The sequence below is a fragment of the Prosopis cineraria genome, unplaced genomic scaffold (genome assembly GCF_029017545.1).
Source record: "Prosopis cineraria cultivar Desert tree isolate PC_DT_omini unplaced genomic scaffold, ASM2901754v1 PC10, whole genome shotgun sequence".
Taxonomy (NCBI): domain Eukaryota; kingdom Viridiplantae; phylum Streptophyta; class Magnoliopsida; order Fabales; family Fabaceae; genus Prosopis; species Prosopis cineraria.
In genome coordinates, this window is record NW_026555341.1 from 17,920,937 (window position 1) to 17,944,119 (window position 23,183).

General features: G+C 32.7%; 2 protein-coding genes and 1 long non-coding RNA gene across 6 annotated transcripts; 2 read left to right on the forward strand and 1 right to left on the reverse strand.

The window, feature by feature from the left end:
- Positions 1-8,744: 8,744 nt before the first annotated feature.
- On the forward strand, positions 8,745-12,064 carry LOC129321898 (UDP-galactose/UDP-glucose transporter 3). The gene is made up of 7 exons (XM_054967863.1): positions 8,745-9,062; positions 9,362-9,459; positions 9,559-9,689; positions 9,880-9,910; positions 10,346-10,449; positions 10,598-10,719; positions 11,305-12,064. The coding sequence occupies exons 1-7, from the start codon at positions 8,959-8,961 to the stop codon at positions 11,711-11,713; spliced, it is 999 nt and encodes a 332-aa protein (XP_054823838.1). The 5' UTR covers positions 8,745-8,958; the 3' UTR covers positions 11,714-12,064.
- Positions 12,065-13,103: 1,039 nt separating this feature from the next.
- Positions 13,104-18,072, forward strand: LOC129321899 (uncharacterized). Of its 2 annotated transcripts, XR_008596138.1 has the most exons (4): positions 13,104-13,722; positions 16,022-16,234; positions 16,330-17,177; positions 17,631-18,072. It is a non-coding gene; the product is annotated as an uncharacterized LOC129321899 (long non-coding RNA). The 2 variants fall into 2 exon arrangements; XR_008596137.1 differs by lacking the exons at positions 16,022-16,234; positions 16,330-17,177.
- Positions 13,980-20,673, reverse strand: LOC129321897 (transcription factor MYB124-like). 3 transcript variants are annotated; one of them, XM_054967862.1, is made up of 14 exons: positions 19,923-20,673; positions 19,587-19,653; positions 19,152-19,337; positions 19,001-19,047; positions 18,833-18,889; positions 18,615-18,687; positions 18,236-18,291; positions 17,957-18,136; positions 17,690-17,862; positions 17,386-17,531; positions 16,535-16,671; positions 16,255-16,457; positions 15,999-16,147; positions 13,980-14,744 (listed from the first exon to the last, which is right to left on the reverse strand). In XM_054967862.1, the coding sequence occupies exons 3-14, from the start codon at positions 19,236-19,238 to the stop codon at positions 14,634-14,636; spliced, it is 1,419 nt and encodes a 472-aa protein (XP_054823837.1). In that variant the 5' UTR covers positions 19,239-19,337; positions 19,587-19,653; positions 19,923-20,673; the 3' UTR covers positions 13,980-14,633. The 3 variants fall into 3 exon arrangements, with proteins under 3 accessions (XP_054823837.1, XP_054823835.1, XP_054823836.1); XM_054967860.1 differs by having other exon boundaries at positions 17,690-17,865; positions 19,923-20,672; XM_054967861.1 differs by having other exon boundaries at positions 15,999-16,144; positions 17,690-17,865; positions 19,923-20,668.
- Positions 20,674-23,183: the final 2,510 nt, after the last annotated feature.

The following is a 23,183-nucleotide window of genomic DNA, read 5'->3' on the forward strand; positions in this document are numbered from 1 at the left end:
TTATAAATTGATTATTAGTGTTTAATCTTGTAGATTAAATATTGATCGAGCTTTGTTAGGCTAGTGACCTCTTTAGGAGTAGCTAATTTGCCACGGTACCCCTTTTTATGACAAAAGGGTTTATGTAAATGAATAATCTGGTCCTTTTACTTGTGCATTTAGGTGGTTATGAGTTTTGTGAAAGTATTATATATTTATAGCCTCCTGTGAAAGCTAGTAAAGTAATTGTATGAATATTTGGTTGTTTTAGAAATCTATGTGAAGTAATATTCAACTATAGTATTATCTTTATATTTAAAACTATTCATACTCATTGATTGACAATTGTGAAATCAGATACAAGTTTGAAATGCTAGAAGCCATTGTATGTTCATTTCGAATGAGTTCAATGTGTATATCGTACAAGCATGACCATTGTAAGAGAATGGGAGTTCACCCTAGTATAAAAGTATATTGTATAAAATCCATATAGTATACTAGCACCATGGAGGCCCTAGTGCTCAGTCTTTATTGTTTAGAAGTTCCAATACTATTTTGGTGATAGATTGAGCATACACCACCCTAAATATTCAAGAAAATAGGGAATCTGTAGTCTAAACATAGGTGAAAGTGCTTTTGGCTGATGATGCCTCCCATGATTAATGAGTTTGGGCCGATCTAGTCACATGGACTTAGTCTTATTGTGTTATTAAGCCAAAGATTAAGTCAAAAGAAATAAAGAGGATATAAGGCGGAGAGTGTGAATCATGTATTGTATGAAGTAGAATTTCATAATCATGTAAATGTTTTGTATCCAATAAATTTTTTTATATTATCACTTTACACACTCATATGCTATTCTGATATACTTGTGACTAGATTAGAGATTATTAAGACATTGTCTCACCCCCATAGTTATATTTTATATGTGAAGGCTTGATATAGGCAAAGGGAATGAGGGCACTACCAAAAATCAGAGGAGCTAGTGTGTATAGCTATTTTCTTTACATTTATATATATATATATATTGCCAACTTTAAGATATGTATAATTATGTAGTACTCGCATGATGTGATGATGTTATTTTGTCATATTTCAGCTAAAGATGTTGTAATATATGAAAATTGTAATATGAGACTAAAATACTAGTATAAGTACTGTTGTTGTGAGGATTGAATGTTTATGGATAGATATTGTATGGTTATAGTGAATTGTGCCTATGCCCCTTGTTTACATAAAATTAGGGTTTAGAAAGCTAAACTGTGTTTGTAATATATGTGTTAGTGTATGACTATTCAATTAGGTGAATTGTGGTCCACTTGTATTGGTTAAAGTAATCCTAGGTCTATTGGCAATTGATTTGGGGGTTTAGACATCCTTAGGAGAATTTTGAAAGGAAAAAGGGTCATTTTGCACCTTGGGTATTCAACTTTTAAATGGTAAATAATTTTGTTATGAAAACAATGCCAATAAATAGATGGCTTAAAAAATTATGTGTAGACATTTGAATCACTCAAATCAGACATCAAATAGCAAAATAATGTGCCCTAAAAGTTAGACTCAGAGTACTATCATCACAATAGTTTACTATCATGACAACAGTAATGCATCGTAACGCAATGCTTAGCGAGGGGATCCTTCCCTCTATGCCATCTTCCACGACAAGTGACACCTACATGATGGTAGACAAGATAGTTTGGAGTGTCCAAACTGCCCTTACCCAATATCTTTTGTGAGGTTGCCCTTACTAATCCAAATTTCCCTTAACTCTAAAATCAAGGTAAATACAGAACTAACCCAAATAAATTACCAGATTTGTAAAATTTACATAAATAGGATCTCAAGTTTTCAAAACTTAAAATTCTACAAAATCATTTCATAAACTAAAATCAAACAAAAATATATATATATGGAAGCATGGATATCATACAAGGCAAGATGATATCAAATTGAGGTCAAAAAAGCAAAAATAAAGATTTTGGTAAAATATGCTACAACATAAAATTTTATACTGTGACTTAAAATGCAGAACTCATAATAACAAAAGCTATCATGATAGATTTTTTTGCCAAACTTTCAATGAGCTCCAAATTTTCATCTAATGTTCAGTTGAGGTGATCTAAGTGTCTACATAATGTTTTTTCTAAATTTTAGCTAATAGCACTAGTTTCATATTCAAATAATTTCTCAATCAAAAGTTAGACACCAAAATGCAAACTCACTTATTTATGATTTCAAAACATAACTAAGGTGTCTAAAATTCAATCCAAGTACTAAAAGCCAACACCAACTCTTAAACTATACTCAATAGACTATAATGGACTCGTACAATACACCACAACAATCAAACAACACATACATCACATTTTTACCACTCAATCCCTTGATCACAAAAACATAACAGGGAGTCCAAGCATATATAATTTCACATCTAAATCTCCAACATTCACAAATATACTCATTCCTTACTTGCACAAGTATTTTAGTCTTGCTCAAATATCTCAACTAAAAAAGATACCACAGGCACTAAGACTCAAAATATACATTTCAATACTTAATATTTAATAGTACAAGTATGACAAAATATGAACATCCTAATTGGCAATATCAATTAATTATACACATGCAACTAAAATTACAAGAGGCCTACAGTAGAAAACTGAGTTCCTAAGCTTCTAGTACTTCCCTTTGTGCTACGTAGAACTAGTGCTTGTAAAATGTTAAATAGAAGGGGGAGTACAATCACTCAGTAACCAAGGCTAATCTAGCCTATATAAATGCATGTTAATTAATTATAGTGATGTAAATGGCATATTCAAATGCAACATATTCACATATTAAACTACCCAATTCATATAGTTACAAAACTAATTATCATGTGACATTAGATTACTTAGCATGCAAGGGTCACAACAATAGCAACTATTTGCCCTTTATAAGACATACAAGACCACAAAAATAATAACCATGTGGTCATATAATAATATGCATCAAAATATATATGGAGTTATAATACTAACAATCATGTGCCCCTGTCAAATTATGCTAAACCATAATAATAACAACCAAGTGGCTGGGATATGGTATATATGATCAATGCCAATATTATACCTCCTAATACAGTTAACATGAAACCGATGACTATTTAGTGGGCTATGTTCATGAACTCAAACTTCCTAAGCCTTCCACTCGTGAGGAGCTGCCCGGCTAAGGCTACTACACTCACTTGTGAGACATGATTTCCCTTAATACTAACAATCCTGGGATGTCATACCCCTAATCTAACATTCTCATGAATTAGTAGAGACTAATTAGGTTGAAATTAGTCCCTCAAAAAACAAGTGAGACAATCCATCAACAATAATAGGACAATGGCTACCTCTCAATTTTAATGGTTGGCAGCCCGGCTGACTTCTAATTCTAATGGTAAGCTATTAATACCATGTGAATTTATAATATCTACTCCTCTCCCTATAGGTGAACTCCTGCCTCATGTGATCATGTCATTCAAAACTATACAACACGTAGTAAGCATATTCTTATTCATTAATATCATAAAAATCATTGACACCATTTTCATCATAACATGCTCAACATTTTTCCCAACACAATCACATCTACACAATATTTCAGTTCACAATTTTCATCTCATCATACTTACTCAACAACTCAAAATATACACATACATTGATACATCATTTTCATCAATTCAACCACATTTACGCATATAACACAAAACTTGTTACTTTGCCATCATTTGCATCAAAACTTAATTTTACAAATGTCACATGTTTATCAATCAAAACTTTTCAACAATAATTAATTAAATACACAAATTGAATTTTCCTTGATTATCTCAAACTTTTAAGAGGTCAAAAGTTAATCCTTAATCACAACTTTCTTTTCAAGTTAAATTCAAGCTCATTGATACTTTACGAGATTAGTATACAATTAACATTAATATCCGTCACTAATAATCATCAAAATCACCACTTCCAACATCTAATTTTATATTTTAATAAGTTCAAGATCAACCTCACATCCAATGAGTTTATTAACTTCATTTAGTTCTCAACAACTTTAATAATTACTAATGTATCATCCAATAATCCAAAAACATCATCATTGTCACAAATTAGTTACTTTTAACTCATAAATTTCAACACTTTAATCGATCAAAACTTTCAACTATTGAGTTTAATCACCACATTACGTTTATTAACTCCTATACACTCTAACTAACTTCATTAAACCCATCTACCATTATTAGTGGCTTCCAACAACCCAAATATTCATCACTAATGGTACTTTAATGCACAAATTTATCCATAATTGAGACCTCACTCTTATAAACATATAAAACTACTACATCTAGGTTTAGATAACTTGAACAACTCCCATTAATCCAATTTAGACCAATAGGTTCGAACTAATAGCCTAGGTTCAAAAATTCTCATCTCTCAATCTCAAATTTCACTTCCAAAATGTATAGAGAGAAGAATAAGAGATAAGAAAAACATACCAAGGTGAAATCAAGCTCCAATCACTTTTAAAATGTCCAAAAGTTAATGTCTTAACAGAGCAACTACTCTCTTCATCGCCCTCCCTTTGCTTCTGGCCTTCTCTCTCTTTTTCAGATCTTTTTTTTTATGTTTTAAAGAAAGCTGATTTTAGAAATTATGCTACAACATAATTTGTTATGCTTGGGCATAATTCAGCACATGCTTGATACTTAAATTTAACATTAAAATTCTTAAATTTATAATTATTTGAATCGATATTCTCAACTTATTTTTTAAAATTTTTTATTGAAAATCTAATTGTCATAAATTTAATATTTGGACACCTAAGTGCCATTCTCTCTTTCATATATGTCAATTTCTAAAGTAACTTACTTTTCACTGATATTGTGTCAAAACCAAAACTTTTACTACCATAACCAATAAAAATATTTTAAAAAATGACCAAATGTTTTTTTCCAAATTTTTTGTATCCTTCTAATTTTATTGGATGTCCCTAAAAAAACAACCAAATGTTTTTCAATAACTTAGCTTGCTATTGTTAAATTTAATTCAACTGTAGTCAAAACTCTCAAAACAAAATGTTGACCCTTTTTTTTGGATTAAAATCATGATTCATTCATAACCATATATTACAAACTCTCAAAACAAAATGTTGACCCTTTTGAATTCCAAATTTTCTTTATATATTAACGCCACCATCTATATTACTCAAATTTTCTACTATCTATTTTTCCGTTGTATCAAAAAAAAAATCAATACTATCTATATTGATTTTTACGACTTCTAACAAATTCAAAATATTGCTTGAAATATGTTCTGCTGGCTCAATATGCTTCCACTTGACTCCAAACTCGAAATGTTATTATCTTACATTAATATTAAAATTAAAATATCACTCATTCCAGATATTGCTGGGCAAACTTTCAGATATCCTTGTAGCACTTCTCGTAATCCTTTAAATAATTCATCGACAAATTTTAAATCTGATTAAGCTTAATTAATTCAATAATTCAATAACTTATTCTATTTTATATGTCAACAAAATAAGACAAAGAGGTTGACAGGGCTTTTTATCCAGTGTAAATAAATTTAAAATTCAGTCATTTGTTGTTTATAATTATGTCATCCAAAAATAATTTTAAAAGATCTTGCATTAAATTTCTTTAGTTTATCAATTTATCAATGAATATTATATATATACTTACTCTAACATAAAACACTTTAATATAAAACACTTGATAGTTTTTTCCACATTATAAAGAAAAAGGCACTTAATGATAATATTGTAACATCTCATATGTTTTTACTCCTTTTAATAACAAGTACTTATAAGGATCATTGCTTAAATTTTGATAATCATCAAGAAGAGAAAAATGCCAATCTGATTTTTGAGGACATATGCATTTTTTTTTTTCAGAATTCATCATCAACTTACAAAATTCATAACTAATTTTAAAAAATCATATTGTGGTGATTCAAGTCTTTAAATTAAGCTTAAGAAGTCCTCTATAAGGAAAAAATAATTCCTAACTTCAAATGTCCATCTATATTTAATGAGGAATTTTTGTTTCTCACTGCTACAGTTATTTACAGAAAATTTTCCAATTTCCTGCCTTTTTTTGTAAAAATCTTATCTCATTATATACAAGTCCAAATTTAGTGATCTAGGACTTCACTTGAAGCTTGAAATGTCCTCTAAGTGACTAAAAATTTTAAATAATAATCACCATGTAGCTACTACGATACCCTTACTAATATTGTTCCTTGGATAAATATTTTATCATAATAGCTTTTACCACACATAAAAAAAATATTTACATACCAAAATATAATCTATCCATGATTATAATTGAACTATGAATATATTTGTAATCTATTCTTATAGTTACAACTCAAAATATAATCATAAAGCTAGGTATATATATATTACAATTCCAAACTATACCAAAATATAACTAAAAAGCAAGGTGAATAAGATAAATTTTTTATTGCTCTCTCTCCTTGCCATGGTTCTTGAATGATGAACCTGCATCTATTATTTGTAAGATAAAATAAGGGATGAGATTTATAAAAATCTCAGTAGTATTAATCTATTTCAAGTTTTAAAGCAATAATGGTCCACTCATATAAACAAACTTAAACCATGAATTATAAAATTTAGCAAGTATAGACATATAATGGCCAAAGTATCATACTAGCAATAACACATTTCATTAACTCATAAATTTTCTATAATTCATGGTAATAAAAATTTCTATAACATTAGATCAACTAATATTGCTATCATAAAAATTAGAGAAATACTACCTTTGATCAAAATACTTTTTTGTCCCAACTTTTCTTGAAAATGAACTTCTTTGGGCTTTTCACAAATATCAAAGTCTAGAAAAATTATCCAGCACCACTATATCATTTTCCACAATCTAATATGAATTCATAATTTCATATATACAAAATAAATAAATTCATAATTTAATTATAACATCATATATTATTCTTATTATTATTATTAAGAGAAATTGCCTCTAAGATGTACGTGTAATGATGCTTCCAATAAAACCCATATTTTCTATTATTATATTACTAGTATCCTATAATAGTGTGAAACAACTCATCATGATTTTTGGTGGATCCAAAATCAAGAAATAACTCATACGTTAACTTTCAATATTAGCCACAGACGAAACTCTGGACCCATAGAAAAAACAATATTTTCTTTCTTTTTTCAAATTTTCAATAAATTATTATTCCTTTCTACGGTACACATAATAAGTGAGACTCTTCTATTTAACAAAAATAATTGAAATAACAAGGCAAAACTTATTTTTAATTTTCTTAATCCTATCTTAAGTGGATATATACATAATATCTTCCAATCATTTTTTTATCTTATAATACCCATAAGTAAGCTATAAAAAAATAAATATCTGACTAATACTTTTCAATCTCATATTTTAACTTTTGAAACTCATCAAGACATCTAAAAACTCATAAATTTATACTTACCTTACTCCAAGTATTCTACAGCTTTGATTTTCTAAATTTTATCTCCCTAAGTTCCGTCTAAAATTTGAAAATCTCCATGAACTACTAGGTTTAAATGAAAGTTTGAGTTGAGTAGGTCCAGATTTTGATTTTGCATGTAAATTTTGAACTAAAAGTGATAGTATTTGGTTGAGTTACAGTCTCTCTCTCTAAACTCTCTAAAACTTCATGGAAGCTAAACTAATTTTCTCTCTCCCACTCAAGTTGCTATTTCTAAAAATGGAGAAGAAAAAAAAAATGAAAGTTTACTTTTTAGCTTTCATCTATTATATGTTCAACAAATGCTTTCACGTGGCCCATGAATAATTCTTTTGATTCAAGACATAAGCCTCACACTAATTTGCTACAGAAAAAAAGTAAATTCTGTCCATGGACTCATAATGGGTTTTAGCAAATTAATTATTATAGAGTATTGGCACTGAAGAATGATGGTCTTAAAAGACTCTAATATTTAAATCTTATAATTAATTTTTTTGGGTATTTCCTAATCAATAATATTAATATAATTTTTTTAAATATTTCTTTTCATCAAATAATCACTCTCAATATCTTCTAAAAATTATTTCTCATACTTGGCTAATATCATTAATTAAATAGTATTCCTAAATTTTTCATTAATAAGCATGTAAAAATTTTGGACATGACAAATACAAATTTGAAAATTGTTTATATAAATAGGATTGAAAATTTCATATAAACATAATTATTCAACCACCTCTCATCCTAGTAAATTGGCTAGAAACTCTTGTAATAGATATTAAATGGAGTACTCCCTTCTTTAAAAAATATAAAATATTTTTAATCGAATTTCACCTTTAATAAAAGTAATTATTTAATTTTTAATTAATCTTATATTTTTATATTTATTTTTATTTAATTTAATAGAGTGTTTCAATTTAAAATAAATAAAAAATAATTTATTCAACAATAACACTTTAAAAAAAATATAATAATTATATTTTAAAAAATTAAAAATATTTTATATTTTTTAACACCTACCCCTAAAAAATGTAATTGAATAAGATTGGACTAGATAAATTCAGCGGGTGGTCGAGCCCCAATTAACACTCTAACGACTGTACCGAACGTTTGAAGCAAAAGCAGCGATCCGCGTTTGCTCAGCCAATGAGATGCGCCAAGAGCGTTGTTTATCCAATGAAAAACCTCCACGTGTTAAATCCACGTAACTTGCCCCTGCTTTGACGTCGTCGTCTTCCTTTAAACACTGTCGCTTTGGAGGTTGCAAGTTGTCGTCTACACTTCCCTCTGCTTCTCTGTCTCCGATCTTCCATTTTTCTCGATTTTTGTTGCATCAGTGTTCATCGTTTGTTTCCAGAAGGAGAAATTGCAGTAGTAGAAGAAGAAATCGTCGAATCTAGGGCGGTTCCGGCGACACATTTTGGGTCCTTTCATGGAGGCTCATGGTTCCGGTCTCCGCCGTGTGTTACTCTTGGCGTTCTGTGTCGCCGGGATTTGGGCTGCTTATATCTACCAAGGTTTCCTCCAGGAAACTCTGTAAGTGTATCATTGACCTTTTCTGGTTTTCATTTCCGGTTTCAGAAATGTCGATTTGATTATTTTAATTATCTTTCCGATCTCATGGTTGTCATTTTGAACTGGCTTGAATTTGTCTAAGAATCATCAACAATTTCAGTCCATCCATTTTTTATTTTTCTTACAAATGCTTGATCTGCTTATTTTGATCCGATAATGATTTAGCTAATTGATAGCAATCAGTGTCATACTTAACTCTACCAACATTTTGCAATGGTTTTGTGTTATCTCATTGTGATAATGTTTTTCGTTCTATTCAGGTCGACCAAGCGATTTGGTCCAGATGGTCAGAGGTTTGAGCACCTTGCATTTCTAAACTTGGCACAGAATTTAGTATGCTTGATCTGGTCATATATAAGTAAGCCTCGATACCCACAATAGCTACTTTCTTTTGTTTGTCTACGAGTACTATTGTGGATTTGACCTGAATATGTTTGTTTGCTGGCTTCTGATCCAGTGATTAGGATATGGTCCGGTGGCAGTTCTGGCGGTGCTCCTTGGTGGGCTTACTGGAGTGCTGGCATTACGAATACAATTGGTCCAGCTATGGGAATTGAAGCATTGAAGTATATTAGTTATCCAGCTCAGGCATGTCCTTTGAAAAGATCCTTTATTGGCTTCTTTTGATTCATGCGAAATATCCTGTGTTCCCAAATGAAACAGTCGGGAATTGTATGTATAATTTTCCATGGAGCTGATGTGACTTAATTTTATTTTTTTCTTCTGTAACATGGTGAATGTCCTCTTCAAAGACTGATGATATTTTCACTACTTGCAGGTCCTTGCAAAATCCTCAAAAATGATTCCAGGTCAGTAGATTGATCTTGATGCGCATAAAAAGCTTGCATTTGATAAAATGTCAATAAAAAATAATTTCGCTCTTGGTAACTTACTGAGTATCCTCACATTTAGGAGAGAATTATAAACGTATAATCTGTGCTTAATCCCTTTTGTATTTTTGATTCCTTGTTAGTTGTGCCAACTTATTCTTCAGAACTTTACCAGCCTATAGTCTTTGGAACTTTTGCATTTCTCAGTTCTCATTAATAATCTGTGCTGCGATGTTTGTGGGAATGTGAAATAGTTATGATATTTAAGCATTGTAATGAAAAAGATGGCAGAGAAATGATATAAAGTAATTACCTTTATTTATTTCTCTGAGTTTGATTAAAATTCAACTGCAGTAAGCTGTTCCTAAAAATTTTCATCTTCAGCATCTAACAAATGATTCACTTAACTTGCAGTTATGCTGATGGGTACTTTAGTGTACGGTATAAGATATTCTTTTCCAGAATACCTTTGTTCATTCCTTGTTGCAGGAGGGGTATCAACATTTGCACTTTTAAAGGTCAGGAACTATTCAGAAAGGCAGAGTGAAACTTTTTAGCATATATAATAAAGGAAAAGAAAAGGCTAGGCTGGGTTGGAATTTACGATGATTATTCTTAATGCGGCTTAACTTGCGGTTTTCTCATTGTTCCTGGTGTTGATTACAGACCAGCTCAAAGACAATCAGCAAGCTGGCGCATCCAAATGCCCCTCTTGGATATGGGCTTTGCTTCCTGAATCTTGCTTTTGATGGATTCACAAATGCAACTCAAGATTCCTTAAAAGCCAGGTAAAAGATACAGTTCTACCTGTTTTCAATTTCGCATATATTTATTCCCATGCAGATGATGAAATTTATGATCCGCAACTTTCTTTCCACTCCTAGATGGCCTCCCTTCTATCACTCAAGACAAATCTGCATGCTGTCAATAATTTTTCCTTTTTAAAATTGATTAGTTCTTCAAAGTGTTCATGGATTTGGTGGCTTTATTTGGATTGTTTACTGATAATAGATGTCATTGGTGTTGGTTGCATGCACATAAACGATATTTTCATTGATATATAATTTAGATCAAGTCTCTTCACCAACAAATGGAAAAAGTTTCTTTGTGGAAGAATAGAAATCAAGAGAACCCAATGATAAGTACATGGGAAAAGCAATTTCTGAATGAAAACTTTCTGGAATGGTTTTTCCTTTTGTCAAAATACCTGCTTTTTGGTAGTCATGAACTACATTTATGATTGTTTTAATGACAGTTGGAAACACTCAAAACGTGAATACAATACAATATCGAAAGAGGGCAATCAAAGTGGTTTGAATTATATTTTTCTTGTTTTAAATTATACACTAAACTGTTGATTCTCTCTTCTTTAGGCATCCAAAAACAAGTGCCTGGGGTATTATGTTAGGCATGAATTTATGGGGAACCATATACAACATGATATATATGTTTGGCTGGCCCGGTGGCATTGGATATGAGGCAATTCGCTTCTGCAAACATCATCCAGAGGCAGCTTGGGATATTTTCTACTATTGCTGTTGCGGTGCAGTGGGCCAGAATTTCATCTTTTTGACTATAAGTCGATTTGGGTCTTTGGCTAACACCACCATCACCACCACTCGCAAGTTTGTTAGTATTGTAGTGTCTTCATTATTGAGTGGGAATCCATTATCAAGTAAGCAATGGGGATGTGTTTTTATGGTATTCTCTGGCTTGTCATACCAGATATACCTCAAGTGGCAGAAGCTGCAGAGATTGCAGAAGAAGAAGAAAGCCATTTAAAGTGAGACCTCTAAAAGTATTTAATTAAATCATCAATCCTTCTTATGCCCGTTCCCTTATCAAGTATCCACCCTCTTGATATATAGAATTTTACCTTAGAAGACCAAATGACTAGTCAAATTTAGACTATAGATAGAAAAATATTGGTAAATGTAATTGTTTTTTTGTTTGGTCTCAAACGTAAAAAGATTAAGTTTAGAGCCCATTTTGTTAGACGCTCGTGATTTTCTAGATTCATCTCATCTGTGTATCGTGTTCATCAGATGCCAAAGTTGTATACTCTGAATCTGATTTCCAGCTGCGCATGGAAGTTTAAGGTTCTTCTAGATGGAGTTTCGAGATTTGTGCAAATTTAATTATTTGTTGTAGTTTGATTGTTTTAAGACCATTCGCTTAGTTTGAGATCTCATGATTAAATCCCACTATCTAAAGCAAGGATTGTTAGCGAGGGGGCAAAAAAAGGAATAGAGGCGAATCTCAGGCAGAAAGTGAAGACTTCAAGTGCTGTATAATGTGGGAGTTTACATTTGATCGTACTCCGAGGGAAAGTAACGGCATAGAGGATCCGTAAAAAGTGTATTAAACCAAACTAATCTGAACCTTTGCTATATAGGATCATTACTGTCAATGGAGGCTTCACGGGTACTTCGGGAAAGTGAATTAAACCAAACGCCCTCGACGATACCTTCAATTTTCTCCCTCTTTTTTTTTTTTTTTCTAAATTGGGAAAATTTATGCATTTGACCTCTACTCACATTCCATCCTACACCTCTTCCTCCTCCTCCTTGTTTCTTGGACTTGCTTGGATGTGTCTCATTCAGTTATTGGTGGAAAATTATCAAATACTTGTTCAAAAAAGAAAAGTATTATACTTTTATCACACACAATGAGCACTTAATAGCAGCTCCTAAGGCCAGTTTACTATGATGGAAGTGTGAAAATAAAATTAGAAATGGATTCTTGATGTAATCATGTTTGGTATTATAGATTTTGGATTCTTTAGAATCCCAATTCCAACAAAATAGCCAAAATCCAATCCATCTCAAGCTCAGTGGAATCGGTTCAATTCTCTGGAGTTAAAATTTTAAGTCACTTCAGCCTTCGTCACTGTTGGTCTCCTCTGCCCTCATCCATCATCATCTGTTCCACCTTCACCCTCCTACAACTTCATTGTCGAACTCCAATCACCATTGCCGCTTTTGTTGCTGTCATGAACCAGCTAAAGGACATGTGATCACAAAAATAAATAAATAAATAAATAAAAATAAAATAAAATAAAAACTAGGTGGGACAATTGTGTGGTGGCTGGTGATTGACGATGGCATCAAGTTCGACGGTGCCCTGGGAAGGATTTTTTAGTTATCAATCATGCTTCAAACTGTTTCTGGTTCAACTCAAATTGTTTTGGTTCAACCCATATTTCCAAAAGTTGCTAACCGTGAGATGGATACGGGGGAGAGCAATTTTTTTGGGAAGAGATATTTTATTTTCCTATTTTAAATGCATATATTTATTAAAACTGTATTAAGATTATATATTCATGCCAAATATATTTTTAAAATTTAATTTTATTTTAATTTCAATTTTTATTCCAATTTTATAAAAAAAACTATTCCATCGTACCACACCCAAGTTTTTCTTGAAATCAAATTGAAAAAGTGGAAATCAGAAGGTCAAATGAGTCAAAGTGTGCCTTTTGGACGAGAAAGTTTCAACAGAATGACTGGTCTTTGGTTTGTAAGTAACTCCCTCCCTCTTTTTGTCAATTGCTTTTGCCAAATCTCATTATTGTTATTATTACCTTCCTTCTGTCTTCCACCATCATCATCACCTCATCACCATCCTACTTACCTCCATTATGAACCCTACTCTTTCACTATTCTCCTTCGTCACATTACAATTCACACTCTCATTCACTGCACCACCATGGAACCATGTTTCTATCAGAGAAATGGAGCAAGAGCAAGGCTCCTTCATGCGTCTTCAATGCCAGAGCACAAGTTTTTTCTGTGAGTACGACACTTTGAATTCTTCGTTTTTCTTCATGTTTCTGTTGCTTTCTGAAAAAACTACCAGATTTCTTGTTTCAATCTGTTGCCTTGTATGATTCTCAGTGATGTTCAGTAGCTTCCGTTTTTCTTCTCTTTTATTTCTGGGGAAAAGGTTATGCGGGATCGATGGGAAACCTTATCCTGATCTTCTGATTTCATTCCTTCACATGGAGAGCTCTAAATTTAGTTACGATCTAAAGAGAGAGGAGAGACAGTTTCTGCACACCAAAACCAATATGCATTTCCACTCCAAAAATGAAGTTCCATTACATCAGACTCCAAAAGGGAAAAATAAAATTATTCTATACCCTATGCACACCCAAAATAACGAAAAAGAAATCCAATATTTCACTGGTTAATCTTCTTCAAACTCTTTCTCACCCTCTCACATTTGGGGAGTTTTTTTCCTCTTTATCTCTTCTATCTCTGTTTCTGTTCATATATAGAGTAGGAGAGGCGATATGCCGATGTGTACATCACTCAGAACTACTAAAGCCTATGTACAAAATAGAAATAAAGATCAAAAGATGGATTAGAGAAAAACAAACGCAGAACACCATATCAAACTAAGACAACCCACAGAATGACACATTAAGCATGCTGATTTTTTGTGCAAGTGTCAGGGATGAGGTAAAAGGCACTGTTAGATATGTCTAAAGATCACAAGAATGTTCCATCACATTCTTGGAGGGGGATGCCTAGCAAAATTTGGATCTGAATATGGCTGCACTTGCAATCTTTGGAGTCTATTCTCGCCAATGCAATATAGCACTCAGCATGCTTCATTCCCAAAGGTAGGAAGGAAGGAATCAGAAAGGGGAAAGGCATACATAGGAGTTTTTATACTTTATATGTATTATGACATTTGGTTATAGACTCTGCAATAGGGCTCTTTTGCAAGGTGGTGGTTGTGAGGCTTTTGCGCTTTGTTTCTGTGATGGGGATTCCATTCCTAGTGTTTTCATCAGAAAGTTCCTTTCCTGCAAAACAATAAGAGTTACAAGCAAAGAATGGTCATCAGTAATCTTGAGTCAAATGCTGATAAATAGAGAAAGAACCCACTCATATACCACAAGAAAAACAGTGCTTTTATGTGAATAATTCAAATTGCTGTTACTAATGACCTCCAATGTCCGGAAATATGTAGATGAACTAAATTTACGAGGTTAGAACAGTATCAGCTTCCTATTTGACATGTAAAAAAAAATTTTAATTATGTTGTAAACTGACACACGGTTCACATTGTCCAACAGGGCTAGACAAACTAGCAGCTTTGATATAAGCAGAAAGCAATCCTGCTTGCCCTAAATTTGGCCCTTAGATACCCCGGATAACACATGGGAGATGACAATAGCTAGCAACTTATGCTCTAAATCTTATTACAAAACAAATCTAATGTTAGTTTTTTTTTTTTTTTAATCAGTAAATTACATGTACCAGCCCAAGCTAGAAAGGCAACAAACAAAATAGAGTGTATTTATTATACACACCGATTTGTCTCCCAGAAATAAAAACAAACAACTTTTTTCCTTTGGGTTATTCATTACAGATTAGGAGAAGCAGACAAGACCGAGAGACCTGGACTGGATTAACTATTCAATTGACATAACGCGTTATATAATGTTTCCCTTGTAATGTATTGCCTGTATGCAATGGGAACTTTTCCTCCTGAGTCACCTAGATGCAATAAAGATGTCCTATATACAAGCATACTTGGCAAACAGAAGTATACCAGTGAGTTTTATTGTGCATTATACCTTGTAAATTTACATTATTGTTGAACTAACTCTATCATGCAACCAATACAGTTTCCAGTTACACACAAATGCCTACCCGACCCCTCCCCCACTCTATTTTGCCAGGCCTAGCTGAATTTTATTGTGAAAGGATTGTGGATAAACCCTTCTGTAATCTACCTCTGTGTCTACATCTCCAATGTTGAGTTTAATACTGTAGTCTTTTGACTTAAAATCAACAAAAGATACAATAGAATATGTAATGTTTATGAAGTTTATTCGCTGAACACTATCCAAATATTAATATCTACCACACATAATAAAGCTCAAAATGAGCAGGCTGCTCGGGTAGGCATAAATAGAAATTTTAAAAATTCTACCACAAATGAGGTTGATCTAAAAAGAAATGCAAATACCAGTGCTGATTTTATATTTACTGCTATGACCAGTAATATTGACTTAAAATATGTTTGCAAACAAATTGATTGAGAAACTTACACTTTCTGAAAACTGTGGGCTAGGAATTCCTGCAGCCAAGGATCTGAACAGAGGAGTAACCTGAATAGGGGAACTGAACTCTGCACTTGACAAGGCAGAAACAATGAAATCATCGACTATCTGTTCCTCACAAGATGGCAAGATATCTGCTGTAGAAAGATATGCATTATTAGCAGTTTGCTTCACAAACATGTCACAATATTACCATGTTATAGAAAACAGAATTTAGTTTGCCTGTGAGACAAGATTATCTCACCTTGATCTGCAGTTGAAGCAGCAAAAACTTGTTTCCCACAACTAATAACTCCTTTTTTCTCTTCACTTGCTGTAGGCTTCCCTTCTGTTCTAACATTTAGATGCAGTGAATGTTCCAAATCATCACAAGTTGAACGGGGCAGGATAGTTGATCCTGTACTATATTCGGAACTGCTTGGAGAGTCCTCATGTAGCTCTGGTTGCCTAGAACATATACTGAAAGTATTAGATATGTGGTGGTTGAACCGCAAGAAGTTACAATTTTAATAAATTTAAAGTACCTTGGATATGGTTGGCTCCCCTCATGACCACTCTTTATGTCCTCAGCCATATTTTTAAGATTTTCCAGCTGTAAATCTGTGATCTTATATCTTGAAAGATCTGATTTGTTTGTTCGGTTCAGAAAATCTTGCAGAACCTAACATCATTATTCATAGTGTTAGAAGATATTTGAAGTCAATAAACAACATGAGGTATACCGATAAAATCATCTTATTAGAGCCATCAAAAATGAGGAGTCAAGAGTGTTGCTTCCATTTCTCTAATTGAATAAAAATTCACCACATGGGGTAGTGAGCTATACTGAGGAAACTTTTTAAAGTCCGACAGGCTTTTATGTGTCAGGGTGTGTTGAAGATATTGAGGGCCTTCTCCTCTGTCCTTTAGATCTTGACTGGCATAGCAAAATTAACCTGGGGCCTTTGTAGAACTAAGTCAAGCTTCTTTTTATTGATTATATATTAGAAAACTGATAAACACAGCTATTTTAGATTTGGAAGTCAACATCAACATGAATGAATCATGATTTTTGCTATCTTAGTTCGGATACTTTTGACAGGGTTGACAGAATCAGCTCGATTCCCCTATATCAATAATATAATGCAGACCAGACCAATGAAGCCATTTCAGAGTTTTCAAGGCCAAGTAAAAACTGTTAAAATGACTTTCAAGATCTTCATATAGATAGGTTTTGTTCATGCCAATTTTCTTTATTTCTTCGCATGCTGCAGTTTTAGAGATAAATTCCATAATTTGGGCTTTCTTTGACACTATCTGGTCTCGTAATTCATAAAGAAGCTCATAATATGTTCAGCACTCAATAACAGAAAGTTCATAAGCTATAAGCCCTCACCTTCCATGCATTCTCAAGACTCTGGTCCATGTTCTCTGTGTTAACTTTCACTGCAAGTGAGCTTAATAATTCCGCTTGCTGCATCAACACACTTATCTTTGGATCATCCTTTTTGAGGAATGTTCCTTGAGTCTTGTTATTTTGGGCTGCAAGAACATGATAAACCAAGAGTCATATTAGAATGTAAGAATTACCAGACATTTGTTCGCTGAATATACTATTGATTTACTTTTTGTTGATTTCAGATTTCACATCATAAATGATCAAGTTCCATAACCAACAACATTCACTTCAAGGACATTACCATAACTGCTGAACTTGACATTGCAGACAGGACGTTGGTCTGGCAAGCTGTTATCATTGAAATTAGATAATATACCAAATGGCACTCTAGGTTGCTGACTAACTGGTGTTCCAAATAGTTTACGTGATCTGTCTCCATAAGTGATACTTGCTGCAGCATCAGGGATGTGGGCCCTACTACATTACAATTAAAAATAACATGTCACTACGATTGCACTGTTCTTTTCTGCAGACTAGGTGTAGTGTGATACTTAAAAGTATCTCATACCTCATCTTCTTAATTGATTCTGCAGCCTCTGATGTAGCATCTGTACTGTAAATATGTTGAAAAATTATCCTTTTGTTATTTGAATTGATGAATGAAGGGCTGTTCTCTTTGGTCAAGGCTTCATATTTCGCTCTCTTTTTACATAGTGTGGAGAAGCGGTTTTTCACAGCATTATCCGTTCTGTGTAGAAATAGGTACATTCAGAGTAACTTTTGCATGAAGGAAAGAAGAGCACTATCTATAACCGGCATTTGCATGAAGGAAAGAATGAATATTTACCTGCCTGAAACCACCTTAGCTATTTCTGTCCATCTGTTGCCAAAAATCTTTTGAGCCTATAGAGAATAGCAAGATATGAGGTCACAAAACCCACATAGGAAAGAGAAGAGAGAGAGAGAGAGTGAAGAAGGAGAAGAAGGTTTGAATGAATTATAAGCACCGTAATCTAGAACTACACATATAAAAGAAATTGGTCAGTTTAAACTGAGGCCAGTCAGTAGGCTAGACTTTGATGCAAAATACAAAATTTTTCTTATTATTAGCAAGTAATATTTCAAAGTTTGATAGATTTCTATAATTGGTTTATCTTGTGATTTCTGAGAGAAACAGCTTTGCGATGAAAACATCACTTGTGACCAAAGAAGGACAACCAATTTACCTCACATAATAGCATATCTTCCTCTGGTGACCACCCTCCTTTCTTGAAATCAGAATTCAAGTATGTGTACCACCTGATATTTCATTGATCACTTCAGCATTGGAATCATATTTAAAATAACAACAAAGCAGAAAAATAGGGCACTAAACAGGAAGAACATTGCTAAGAAACATGACCAAAACACACATTAACTCAAAAAAAAAAAAAAAAAACTCCACCTTCTCCTGCACTGTCTTGTCGTTTTATCCTTGAATTTAGATGCAATAATTGTCCAACTGCATATGATTATTTCAATCAAAATAAAATCCCTTAGTTCCACACATCCAAGAAAATGATCCACTAACTAGTGAGTCAAAAGAAGAATCATCAAGCAAGAGAATCAGTACTTGTCTGTTCCGTGAATGCTAATCTGCTCTCTAAGTATATCATCCTCCTGCAGCTTCAATTATCCAAGTGAGAAAATACCCAAAAGAGATGGAAGATTAATCTATTCATCAGGAAATATATATAACATAAGAAGTAATAATAAAGAAGGACCTCTTGAGTCCAAGAGACAATGTGACGCTCCTTCTTCTTAGATTCTTCTTTGTCTTGCTGATGCTGCCTCTGCTTCATATCTTGCATGTTGTGCTTTGAGAGAAGTTTATTCTATTCTAATGCTGGTGAGACGCTCCTTCCTTTTGCAGGAGCCAACTTGCATGCTAAAGCCAAGCCACCTCTTCCCTTTATAATAATATTAAAGTTTTATGATTTGTCGAGCAAAAAAAAAAAGGAAAAACCAAAAACAAAAAACAAAAAACAAAAGGAGAGCCCCTTCTTCCTTCTTTTTCTTTATCTTTCATTCACCTTTACACCGATACTGTATTTGGTTTCTTTTTTTCCAAAACGGAACCGTAATAAGTATAAATTCGATCGTCAAAAGCCACCTTATCAAAAGCTATTTGAGTGAAAAATGCCGCTATTAGGCATTACCTTCCAAAGGATTGGCCTCGGATCCTAACTTTTCAGACCTCTCTTCTTTGATCTCAATCACTGTCCTCTGTAATCAAAGCCACAATAAAAACAACACAATCTAATGGTCAAACTTCAAGAGATATTAAATGGGCATTTAAACAAACATGAAAGGATCAGAATAGGAGATATGGGGTTGGATCAAAATCGTATTTTTCAGAGCTCCGAGGAGTATTTCGCTGTCGTATTGGTATGTAATTGATTACACCGAAAAGCTTCGTAGATCTAAAGATTGAAATGAATGCCTTGGGAATATATCCAAAAAAGAAAGTTCAAACTTGTCAACCAGACAAATACCTCGGCTATGAATGCTGTCTGAGATTCTGCTATCTGGGTTAGACTCAATGGCTCGTTCGCAAGAGCAAGCCTACACAAATCAACTGTAGAGATAGATTGAACGAAGACCACACTTTTTAGAGAATCCTAGCAAAACTGTTTGTTCCTCATCTCTGGCTCATCTTATTAATTTGCTTTCTCTTTCTTCTCTCTACTTCTCTCACTGTAACTTTTTTAAAACGGTCACACTCTCAAGTATTGGAAAGAGAAACAGGCAAAGAGACGAACCAAAAGTAATAATAATAATAATAATAATAATTGAAAGCAACTAATTGTTAGGTTAGTGCGCGGGCATGAAACGAAGTTTGAATATAACGCTGAAATCCATGACTGTGTGCAGCAGAGTGAAATATAGTATATCTTATTGGGGCATGGATTATGGGGACGAAGACTAATGCCCACTTCGCAGTTTCCACAAAATAGAAAAGCTACACCCTTATGATTATATCAGAACAAATAAATAAAACAAAAGCAACTAGCAACTGTGCGTGTGTGTATATATAGGTAGATGATAGAAGGATAGGTGAAGCTGGTTTGTTTGAATTTTGGTGAATTTTAAGGAGGCGTAAGGAGGTACGTGATCGGACCAGCTAAGACTCACAATCAAAACCCAGTTTTCGCATTGAAATAATTAATTGCTCGTGGGATTCATTTATCTTTTTCATCTTTTTGCTTATAGTTTCAGAGACAAACGAAGGTGGGACTGAAAAAATTTGTGTGTGTGTGAGAGAGAGAGAGAGAGAGAGAGAGAGAGCTCTTTGTATTTGGTTTGTTGTGTGAAATATGGGATTCCCAGCCTTTGTGATCATCATTCATCAGCAATGTCGGTATTTGAATTTTTTGGGAGATAAATAGGCGTAGGGTTTTTTTCTTGCTTCATACGTGAATTTCTTTTACTCTCCAAACGCTCACTCACCATACCAGTGCGTGAAAAAGTTTAATGCTAATTCGTTTTTGTATTTGTATGGGGGGAAAGTATAATATCTTTTCCCTGTTTGTAAAATTTTAATTAGTATGATATCCTGGGAACTTGGTTGATATTCAAAATTATTGGTATCAAACTATCAATTAGGGATGTGTTAGTGTCCTTCAAAATATTTAGTTTTAGGCATAGAACAAAAATCTAAGCAACCTGCCCAGGTAAACTAGAAAATCACTAAATCATATTTTGACTAGTTTAATAAAAAAATTTATTTATAACCAATTTGATCTATTTTAACTATGATTTTGACCATTAACTCTTGAAACATTATCCAAACTGATTCAATAATTAATCTAATTTTCAGTACATTGGCGTTTGAAGTAAGATAATAAAAATCGAACCAGTTATTGAACTAATCAAAATATTGATTCAAAAATTAATAATAAAATTGAGCAAGTCGTGATTAAATTGGTCATAAACAAAGCATTTTATTAAACCGATTAAGATACCGATTTAATGATTTACTAATTCAAAAGTGGATTGACCCAAATTTCTATATTGTGATTAGGAGATCATAGAATTTTATTAAACTGATTAAGATACCGGTTTAATGATTTACTAATTCAATTAAGTGGATTGACCCAAATTTCTATATTGTGATTAGGAGCTCATAGAATTGGGTTGTTAGAGAAATTCATGAGATTTTTTTTTTGCCAGAAATAATTATTTTTCATTAATAGAAATCAAAGTTACACATTTCAATTAACTATATCCCAACATAACAAGAAACTCAAGACATCCAACCAACAGAAAATCAACTGATCATTTGAAGTTGCCTGCAAGCCACGAGAAACACCAGCTGGATGTAGAATTCAGTCTCATGGTCCTATAGAGATTTCAAAGTGAAGCCTTATGAATAGGGAAAACCATACTAGAAGAGTTATTCCCTATTTAGCAAGGTACGTAAAACCAGACCGGTCATTGAACTGGTTATGACACTGGGTCACGGGTTAGTGGTTCAATTAGGGTTGAACCGGGGGTTGAACCGGTGGCAAACCGGTCATGATTAAAATAATATAATTTAAATAAAAAATATTAATTATAAAAATATTCAACTAAATTCAACCACTCAAAAGTCTAACAGTAATAAAATACAATATTTTAAATATCTATCATGATTCATTACACTTACAACTCTTCAATCTCAAAAGTCTAGAGAAGAGATAGAAATAGAATTGGAGAAGAGTTAGGGACTAAGTTGGAGAAGAGATGAAGATAGCAAAGACAGAGATAGCTGGAGAAGAGATGGAGATAGAGCTAGAGCCTGAAGAAGAGACAGAGACTAAGCTAGAGAAGAGACACTGATTAGGTTAGGGTGAGAGAGGAGAGACACAGATGAAAGGCCGAAATAAATGCTGTCTGAAAATCTGAATTGAACATAGCGTGCTCTATCTCTAATTTTTTATTTTTTGACTTTAGTTTTACTTTTTTTTGTTATCTTATTTCTAAATTTAGCACTCTAAAAATAAAAAATAAAAAAAATTCAAAAAAAATAACCCGGTTAACCCAATCAACCCACCGGGTTAACCGGGTTGAACCGGGTTGATCGGGTTACACCGGTTTATTTCGTCACTAGTTTAGGAGTAAACCAGACCGGACAAGGGATCGGGTCACCAGTTTCCGGTTGACCCGGCCAGTCCGGTCCGAGTTTCAATACCATGCTATTTAGATCTTAACATTTTTTAAATCTTAATTTGTTGGCAGTTATGGATATTACTTGATAGTTATAAAAAAATAAATAAGAAATAATGAAACTTTAAGTCCCTTAAATTTATTTCAGCTATCAATGTCATTTCTTAATTTTAATTTTTATCAATCTAGTCTCTTATTTTTTTTCATAAATTATCACTTTAGTCCTTTTAATTTTAAAATATAAATTAACTCTCAGATTAATCATGTGTATAAAGTATGTTGATGAATTGTCATGTATATATAACCAAATGAGAATAAATTTATTCTTCAAATCAGTTTTTTTTTTTTTGTCAATCTAATCCATTATACTGAGTTTTGTTCTATTGATTTTAAAAAAAATTTAGTCTTATTTTTTTCTATCTTAATAATTACATTTTTTATTAATCTATATGGCCACCATCAATATTATGTTATTAAGTTAGTATATTTTAATAGGTTTACATTCTCTTTAAATAATAGGGGCTAAATGAATAAATGAGACAAACTTAAAGGAACCAATTCAATAGAAAAAGCTAGAGGGTTCAAATTGATAATGAAGACAAATTTAA

Excerpts from the sequence above, each read along its gene's own strand:
- LOC129321898 (XM_054967863.1), top strand. The coding sequence starts at position 8,959 with ATGGAGGCTCATGGTTCCGGTCTCCGCCGTGTGTTACTCTTGGCGTTC. Across the intron at positions 9,063-9,361 it reads GGTTTCCTCCAGGAAACTCT|GTCGACCAAGCGATTTGGTC; the intron begins GTAAGTGTATCA and ends CGTTCTATTCAG. Across the intron at positions 9,690-9,879 it reads ATATTAGTTATCCAGCTCAG|GTCCTTGCAAAATCCTCAAA; the intron begins GCATGTCCTTTG and ends CACTACTTGCAG.
- LOC129321897 (XM_054967860.1), bottom strand. The coding sequence starts at position 19,238 with ATGCAAGATATGAAGCAGAGGCAGCATCAGCAAGACAAAGAAGAATCT. Across the intron at positions 17,532-17,689 it reads TGTCAAGTTCAGCAGTTATG|CCCAAAATAACAAGACTCAA; the intron begins GTAATGTCCTTG and ends ATGTTCTTGCAG. Across the intron at positions 16,672-17,385 it reads GTCTTGAGAATGCATGGAAG|GTTCTGCAAGATTTTCTGAA; the intron begins GTGAGGGCTTAT and ends TAATGATGTTAG.